This window comes from Thermobia domestica, chromosome 4 (genome assembly GCF_964235325.1).
Source record: "Thermobia domestica chromosome 4, izTheDome1.hap1.1, whole genome shotgun sequence".
Classification (NCBI taxonomy): Eukaryota; Metazoa; Arthropoda; class Insecta; order Zygentoma; family Lepismatidae; genus Thermobia; species Thermobia domestica.
The window spans coordinates 284,842,015-284,851,575 of record NC_137457.1 but is presented as its reverse complement, the minus strand read 5'-3'; the positions used below and the strand labels follow the sequence as shown (position 1 = coordinate 284,851,575).

The following is a 9,561-nucleotide window of genomic DNA, read 5'->3' as shown; positions in this document are numbered from 1 at the left end:
TGCGAAAACAGACGGAATATATGGAAGAACTAGGTATCTCGAAAGAATTTGCACTAAATCTTAAGGATAAATCTCATTAAATCCTGCAATTCACTTAAACCCTTTATATGCCTTTTGGTTCAAGCATTTCCTAAAATGTTCTCCACTCGCCCTTATAGGCTTTTTAGATCGAAGGATCATTACATTCACAGTAGTATCCAGATTTCTCGTACTCGCTTATCAACATTTAATATTCTCGGAAAAATATATTCGGTACACAAATGAAAGCATTTCGAAACTAAACACGACTTACTAGTTCAGAATTTTTACAAATATTATAGTAGCAGAGAGCAAACTGCATTTGAAAGACAAGAATTTTATTCGACAGCTAATCTAGTATACATTAAAATATGAATAAAAATGTACAATTTTCCACAAAATAAATTTGTGAAGACCCTCAAATATAGCCAGGACGACGAAATTTAATATATTTACAGAAAATATGAAATTATACGAAAAGCAATACTGTTGTCAAAGCTACGAAAAATGCATTGAATTTAACTTATGAAAAAATACTGATAGCTGTCAAAAGAAAACCTGTTAATGTCCACCGCGCAAACGGAGCACCAAATGAAGGGTGGACTCCTTTTGGATATTGTAATCGGAAAGGGTTCGGCCATCTTCCAACTGTTTACCAGCAAAGATCAGTCGCTGTTGGTCTGGTGGGATACCTTCCTTGTCTTGGATTTTAGCTTTCACGTTTTCAATGGTGTCTGATGGCTCTACTTCCAAAGTGATGGTCTTTCCGGTCAAAGTCTTCACAAAGATCTGCATGCCGCCTCGGAGACGAAGCACCAAGTGAAGGGTAGATTCCTTTTGGATATTATAATCGGACAGGGTTCGGCCATCTTCCAACTGTTTACCAGCAAAGATCAGTCGCTGTTGGTCTGGTGGGATACCTTCCTTGTCTTGGATTTTGGCTTTCACGTTTTCAATGGTGTCTGATGGCTCTACTTCCAAAGTGATGGTCTTTCCGGTCAAAGTCTTCACAAAGATCTGCATGCCGCCTCGGAGACGAAGCACCAAGTGAAGGGTAGATTCCTTTTGGATATTATAATCGGACAGGGTTCGGCCATCTTCCAACTGTTTACCAGCAAAGATCAGTCGCTGTTGGTCTGGTGGGATACCTTCCTTGTCTTGGATTTTGGCTTTCACGTTTTCAATGGTGTCTGATGGCTCTACTTCCAAAGTGATGGTCTTTCCGGTCAAAGTCTTCACAAAGATCTGCATGCCGCCTCGGAGACGAAGCACCAAGTGAAGGGTAGATTCCTTTTGGATATTATAATCGGACAGGGTTCGGCCATCTTCCAACTGTTTACCAGCAAAGATCAGTCGCTGTTGGTCTGGTGGGATACCTTCCTTGTCTTGGATTTTGGCTTTCACGTTTTCAATGGTGTCTGATGGCTCTACTTCCAAAGTGATGGTCTTTCCGGTCAAAGTCTTCACAAAGATCTGCATGCCGCCTCGGAGACGAAGCACCAAGTGAAGGGTAGATTCCTTTTGGATATTATAATCGGACAGGGTTCGGCCATCTTCCAACTGTTTACCAGCAAAGATCAGTCGCTGTTGGTCTGGTGGGATACCTTCCTTGTCTTGGATTTTGGCTTTCACGTTTTCAATGGTGTCTGATGGCTCTACTTCCAAAGTGATGGTCTTTCCGGTCAAAGTCTTCACAAAGATCTGCATGCCGCCTCGGAGACGAAGCACCAAGTGAAGGGTAGATTCCTTTTGGATATTATAATCGGACAGGGTTCGGCCATCTTCCAACTGTTTACCAGCAAAGATCAGTCGCTGTTGGTCTGGTGGGATACCTTCCTTGTCTTGGATTTTGGCTTTCACGTTTTCAATGGTGTCTGATGGCTCTACTTCCAAAGTGATGGTCTTTCCGGTCAAAGTCTTCACAAAGATCTGCATGCCGCCTCGGAGACGAAGCACCAAGTGAAGGGTAGATTCCTTTTGGATATTATAATCGGACAGGGTTCGGCCATCTTCCAACTGTTTACCAGCAAAGATCAGTCGCTGTTGGTCTGGTGGGATACCTTCCTTGTCTTGGATTTTAGCTTTCACGTTTTCAATGGTGTCTGATGGCTCTACTTCCAAAGTGATGGTCTTTCCGGTCAAAGTCTTCACAAAGATCTGCATGCCGCCTCGGAGACGAAGCACCAAGTGAAGGGTAGATTCCTTTTGGATATTATAATCGGACAGGGTTCGGCCATCTTCCAACTGTTTACCAGCAAAGATCAGTCGCTGTTGGTCTGGTGGGATACCTTCCTTGTCTTGGATTTTGGCTTTCACGTTTTCAATGGTGTCTGATGGCTCTACTTCCAAAGTGATGGTCTTTCCAGTCAAAGTCTTCACAAAGATCTGCATGCCTCCTCGGAGACGAAGCACCAAGTGAAGGGTAGATTCCTTTTGGATATTATAATCGGACAGGGTTCGGCCATCTTCCAACTGTTTACCAGCAAAGATCAGTCGCTGTTGGTCTGGTGGGATACCTTCCTTGTCTTGGATTTTGGCTTTCACGTTTTCAATGGTGTCTGATGGCTCTACTTCCAAAGTGATGGTCTTTCCGGTCAAAGTCTTCACAAAGATCTGCATGCCGCCTCGGAGACGAAGCACCAAGTGAAGGGTAGATTCCTTTTGGATATTATAATCGGACAGGGTTCGGCCATCTTCCAACTGTTTACCAGCAAAGATCAGTCGCTGTTGGTCTGGTGGGATACCTTCCTTGTCTTGGATTTTGGCTTTCACGTTTTCAATGGTGTCTGATGGCTCTACTTCCAAAGTGATGGTCTTTCCGGTCAAAGTCTTCACAAAGATCTGCATGCCGCCTCGGAGACGAAGCACCAAGTGAAGGGTAGATTCCTTTTGGATATTATAATCGGACAGGGTTCGGCCATCTTCCAACTGTTTACCAGCAAAGATCAGTCGCTGTTGGTCTGGTGGGATACCTTCCTTGTCTTGGATTTTGGCTTTCACGTTTTCAATGGTGTCTGATGGCTCTACTTCCAAAGTGATGGTCTTTCCGGTCAAAGTCTTCACAAAGATCTGCATGCCGCCTCGGAGACGAAGCACCAAGTGAAGGGTAGATTCCTTTTGGATATTATAATCGGACAGGGTTCGGCCATCTTCCAACTGTTTACCAGCAAAGATCAGTCGCTGTTGGTCTGGTGGGATACCTTCCTTGTCTTGGATTTTGGCTTTCACGTTTTCAATGGTGTCTGATGGCTCTACTTCCAAAGTGATGGTCTTTCCGGTCAAAGTCTTCACAAAGATCTGCATGCCGCCTCGGAGACGAAGCACCAAGTGAAGGGTAGATTCCTTTTGGATATTATAATCGGACAGGGTTCGGCCATCTTCCAACTGTTTACCAGCAAAGATCAGTCGCTGTTGGTCTGGTGGGATACCTTCCTTGTCTTGGATTTTGGCTTTCACGTTTTCAATGGTGTCTGATGGCTCTACTTCCAAAGTGATGGTCTTTCCGGTCAAAGTCTTCACAAAGATCTGCATGCCGCCTCGGAGACGAAGCACCAAGTGAAGGGTAGATTCCTTTTGGATATTATAATCGGACAGGGTTCGGCCATCTTCCAACTGTTTACCAGCAAAGATCAGTCGCTGTTGGTCTGGTGGGATACCTTCCTTGTCTTGGATTTTGGCTTTCACGTTTTCAATGGTGTCTGATGGCTCTACTTCCAAAGTGATGGTCTTTCCGGTCAAAGTCTTCACAAAGATCTGCATGCCGCCTCGGAGACGAAGCACCAAGTGAAGGGTAGATTCCTTTTGGATATTATAATCGGACAGGGTTCGGCCATCTTCCAACTGTTTACCAGCAAAGATCAGTCGCTGTTGGTCTGGTGGGATACCTTCCTTGTCTTGGATTTTAGCTTTCACGTTTTCAATGGTGTCTGATGGCTCTACTTCCAAAGTGATGGTCTTTCCGGTCAAAGTCTTCACAAAGATCTGCATGCCGCCTCGGAGACGAAGCACCAAGTGAAGGGTAGATTCCTTTTGGATATTATAATCGGACAGGGTTCGGCCATCTTCCAACTGTTTACCAGCAAAGATCAGTCGCTGTTGGTCTGGTGGGATACCTTCCTTGTCTTGGATTTTGGCTTTCACGTTTTCAATGGTGTCTGATGGCTCTACTTCCAAAGTGATGGTCTTTCCAGTCAAAGTCTTCACAAAGATCTGCATGCCTCCTCGGAGACGAAGCACCAAGTGAAGGGTAGATTCCTTTTGGATATTATAATCGGACAGGGTTCGGCCATCTTCCAACTGTTTACCAGCAAAGATCAGTCGCTGTTGGTCTGGTGGGATACCTTCCTTGTCTTGGATTTTGGCTTTCACGTTTTCAATGGTGTCTGATGGCTCTACTTCCAAAGTGATGGTCTTTCCGGTCAAAGTCTTCACAAAGATCTGCATGCCGCCTCGGAGACGAAGCACCAAGTGAAGGGTAGATTCCTTTTGGATATTATAATCGGACAGGGTTCGGCCATCTTCCAACTGTTTACCAGCAAAGATCAGTCGCTGTTGGTCTGGTGGGATACCTTCCTTGTCTTGGATTTTGGCTTTCACGTTTTCAATGGTGTCTGATGGCTCTACTTCCAAAGTGATGGTCTTTCCGGTCAAAGTCTTCACAAAGATCTGCATGCCGCCTCGGAGACGAAGCACCAAGTGAAGGGTAGATTCCTTTTGGATATTATAATCGGACAGGGTTCGGCCATCTTCCAACTGTTTACCAGCAAAGATCAGTCGCTGTTGGTCTGGTGGGATACCTTCCTTGTCTTGGATTTTGGCTTTCACGTTTTCAATGGTGTCTGATGGCTCTACTTCCAAAGTGATGGTCTTTCCGGTCAAAGTCTTCACAAAGATCTGCATGCCGCCTCGGAGACGAAGCACCAAGTGAAGGGTAGATTCCTTTTGGATATTATAATCGGACAGGGTTCGGCCATCTTCCAACTGTTTACCAGCAAAGATCAGTCGCTGTTGGTCTGGTGGGATACCTTCCTTGTCTTGGATTTTGGCTTTCACGTTTTCAATGGTGTCTGATGGCTCTACTTCCAAAGTGATGGTCTTTCCAGTCAAAGTCTTCACAAAGATCTGCATGCCGCCTCGGAGACGAAGCACCAAGTGAAGGGTAGATTCCTTTTGGATATTATAATCGGACAGGGTTCGGCCATCTTCCAACTGTTTACCAGCAAAGATCAGTCGCTGTTGGTCTGGTGGGATACCTTCCTTGTCTTGGATTTTGGCTTTCACGTTTTCAATGGTGTCTGATGGCTCTACTTCCAAAGTGATGGTCTTTCCGGTCAAAGTCTTCACAAAGATCTGCATGCCTCCTCGGAGACGAAGCACCAAGTGAAGGGTAGATTCTACAGAAAAATAAGAAAATGAAAATTTCAGAAATTAAATTCGTAAAATTAATAACATGACAGCTAAAATATAGATGTGATATCTAAAGGAAAGTTTTGTTAGTTCCTTACAAAAGCCAAGTACAAGAATATATTACAGCAGAAAAAAAAAGACCAAGTAATATTACTAAGAAAAATATTTTTTGTTGCAAACAAAAATATTCATAGACTGAATACATAATACTTGTAGTTCCCCGAAGTCGAGCTGAGTGAAATGCCTTTCGCTTTATGTTCTAGCAGACATTTCAGCAATAGATGTACTATCATATATCCCTCATTTGCAAGAATATCTTAATAAATTTAATAATTGATGGCTTTGTAAAACAATTTGTCTGCACGTATGAAATAACTTGTGCGTGGAAGCGTGACAGCTCTTAACCTTCTTGACTAATAAAATACAAAATTCATCATAAGGATTGTACAATAAGACTTTCTTAGCAGCGTATATTCATTAAGCAAGGATTTCGGTCTGTTGCATATTGGGGCAAATTGAACAAGGGAAGTCCAAGTTCTGAAGTCCTCCAACTTACATAATCTAAAGCGTTGAGACTGAATTTACTGTCTTATGAAGGATGAAACTAAGTTACGTAGTGACTTACGCAAAGATTATCAATTTGGTGTGAATAAAATGTCTTGCATTGACGCTAGGAGGGAAAGTCCGCAGGAGCATCATGGGAATGAAGGTCATGCGTTTGACGCCGCAAACACCATACATATGCAGCAAGGGTCATACGAGGTGTGACAAAACGAGACAGTGTCGTTTGAAAACAGAGGAGTTGGCAACTGTTTTGCTGACGTCATCCTACCCACCTCTATCCATGCGGCCAGTTTCGACCTCATCGATCACGCCAGTACGCAGTACTGCGTCATTGAGTGAACATGTGCAACTTCATTCTGCCGGAAAAATGTCTAATGTAAAAACCGAAAACGACAGCGAATCAAGTTTCTTTCGAAACTTAAGAAATTTGTTGGTATTCATTGTAACACGTGATGAGACGGATTTTTACCTATGATCCAGAAAGTAAGCGCTAGTCGATGCAGTGGAATTCTCCAGGATTCCCAAGACCCAAAAAGCACGCATGTCAAAATCAAAATTCAAGGCAATGTTGTCTTCGACATTAATGGAATTGTTATGATTGAGTGGGTTCCCAGTAGTCAGACTTAATGAACACTACTACATTGAAGTACTAAAACGACTTCGTGGAAAAGTTACGAAGAAAGGCCAGTTGTGGAGTGATGGATGGCTGTTGCACCAGGACAATGCAACACGGCCTTATCTGTAGTAGTTTCTGATAAGCATAAACATTTGTGATGGAGCATCCTCTTTATTCACCTGATTTGGCTCTATGCAACTTTTTTATTTCCTAAAGTTAAATCTTGTTCAAAGGGAACCCATGTTACCTCAGTTGAGGTTCAGACAAAACCGGAGAATCTCCTGAAGGGCCTTCCAAAAACCTCATTCCAGAACTGTCTGCCCCGAATGCAGAAGTGAGTGAATGCTGAAGGAGACTACTTTGAAGGTGATGTCACACAATTGATTCTGTAAAGTACAATGATTTATTGGACCAGTCTTGTATTCTCCATCGTACACTTTCATACGAGGTGTGACACACAAACTAGAAATTATTTTTCTTTAGGAATTCAAAAAGAGGTACTCCGCATAGCAAATCACAGAACGTTAGTAGCGTATTTGGATCATGAATGGCGAATGAAGGCACTGTTCGCAGTTTGTGAAATTTCGTTCCGGTGACAGCATCAAAAAGTGGGCTATGTGGGTACACATGTTCACAGCTGAGCTCAACTGTCCCCAGACTTAAATACCCGTAAAGAACAACGTTAACATATGCGGTGCGATATGCGGCAGCATGTTACGATATTCTGCTACGTTACAGAGATCCATAAAAGTGTAGTCATCCCGCATTGTAACACGCATTTTCCGAATTTATCCGAGTTCATTGGAGACGATGTTTTCGTATGTGGAGCTGGCTGCTGCTATCTTCATTTTTATTCATCACAGGAATAAAAAGACTAGGAAGAAGTGAACACTTCTGCTGATAATCGATCAACCCAAACTATTTTTCTCGCGACACAAACTAATCACAGAGGCAAAAACTCAAGATTGAAATTACATTTTTTCCCCTCGAATAATTAATGTCAATGTGTTGGTTATCTAAGGCAATCAGAACTAGAGTTTCAGAAGGTTGCAAGACTGCAGAGTAGCTGCAGTACAAAAAAGTGGAGCCAAATTCTTCAACATACTAAATATCTACGTGAAAGTATTATTTTCTAGTGTTTTCTTGAGTGGAAATTTTTTCGACTAGTCGACATAAGTGAGGGAAAAAAATTAAAAACTTAAAAATCAGAAACAGGCAGTCAGAATTGAAAAAAAAAAATGCCCGTTTATGACAGGATTTCCATCCATCCTACAATATGTGCTTCGTCGTCTCGTTCATTCCAAGGTTCAATATATTCCGTCCGCGAGTGCGTCAATTTTTAAGTTTCCAGCTCAATTCTTTCAAGCAAGATATTTAGTTTTGAACACTTTCTGTTGAATTTTTGCCCCACTGTGCAAGTTTATATTACGCGGGTATATGTGGAGTGTTCAGACTAGTATATGCCGTAACATAACGTTCTTTTGATGTGACGGGGAAAGATTCCACTTGCAACAGCCACACAGAACATTGTAATATGATTTATGTTGTGTGGCCCGCAATTAAACTGATCGCACAGCTATCAGTAACATGTGTTGTGCGATATTTTGTTACGAGTCTGGATGTATCATTAAGTACACAACGCCATTTATAGTTCGATGGCTCTGTACCACCAGAAAGGTGGAAGATGACTCAAAGACGCAACATGAATTGACAGTCAGTGCGAATAATTGGGAAAGTTTCCTGCATCGGATTATTACTTCAGATGGAAAATTAATCTATGATAAATGAAGTCAAGGACAATGGTTGGAACGTGATCAACATCCAGGTTGGTATCCTAACACCATCTAACACATGTTGTAGGCATAAAATATGGTGAGAGTTGCCACATGTGTGAAGTACGGGTTAGAGGAACGTACTGTACGAGGTGGTATCGAAAAGCTTCGAGCCTAGTTCTGTAACACGCTAACAGATGGTAGCTGATGCTATTCTGGCCACATGCGTTACCACATCTAATTTAATCATGAACAGCAAGTTAGAACAACGAACGAACGTGAAATTCTGTTATGAATCTGAGCAAATCCACCAGAGACGCTTGACATGATTCGGCAAGTGTACAGAGATGCTGCAATGAACTGTGAGCTGTTTTGGGTGACGCGCACTGGAAGACGAGAAATCAGGACGCCCTTCAACGAGCACAAAACCCTAAAAAGGTTGAAACCATTTGGCAACTTGTGCAGTAGGATCTCAGACCAATCCACACCATTGCCTGCGCTGTTCCATATGACACCAATGGTAGCAATTCTCATGCGTGATCTGAACGTGCGCCATGTTTCTCAAGTTCGTCCTCAGGAGCAGAAGGAACACAGTGTCGAAGTTTGCAAAGAACTATCAGCGTGCCAGAACTATTACCGGTGACAAAACTTGGATGTACGGGCAGACCGAGACAAAGCAAATCTTCACAGTGGAAGAGCCCATCATCTCCATGATCGAAAAAGGCGAGGCAGGTCCACAGCATTTTTTTTTTTTTTTTTTAATATACACACGCGGCATTGTGTATCACGAAACCATTCCCACCGGCCAGACCGTTTATAGCGAGTTCTACCAGGTTTTAGGGTGTCTGAAGGTGGATATTAAGCGAAAGCGACCGAGTCGGTGGCGTGCGAAAAACTGGCTGTACCACGAACAACAATGAACCCTGTCACTGTGCTTTCACATGTGAGTTTCACCAGAAACAAGATGATCGCACTTCCGCACCCACCCTACTCGCCAAATTTGGCTCCTGCAGACTTTGCTATCTTCCCGAAGCTGAAGATCCAGCTCAAAGGCCGCCATTTGGACATCATTCCAGAGATCAGGAGCGAATCAACAGCTGCATTGCTGTACAAGTGACTATTTTGAACTTAATAGTGTGTAAACGTAGATAAAATACTTTCTTATAAACAGCTGGTATAGAAACT

General features: G+C 43.0%; 1 protein-coding gene across 1 annotated transcript in view; it reads right to left on the bottom strand.

Moving 5' to 3' along the window:
• Positions 1-339: 339 nt before the first annotated feature.
• Positions 340-9,561, bottom strand: part of LOC145684123 (uncharacterized) — a 36,592-nt gene continuing 27,370 nt past the window's right edge. The window contains 2 exon segments of the mRNA XM_081756049.1: positions 340-680; positions 682-5,411. Of these exon segments, the coding sequence (XP_081612175.1) occupies positions 537-680; positions 682-5,411 (4,874 nt within the window). The 3' untranslated portion in view covers positions 340-536.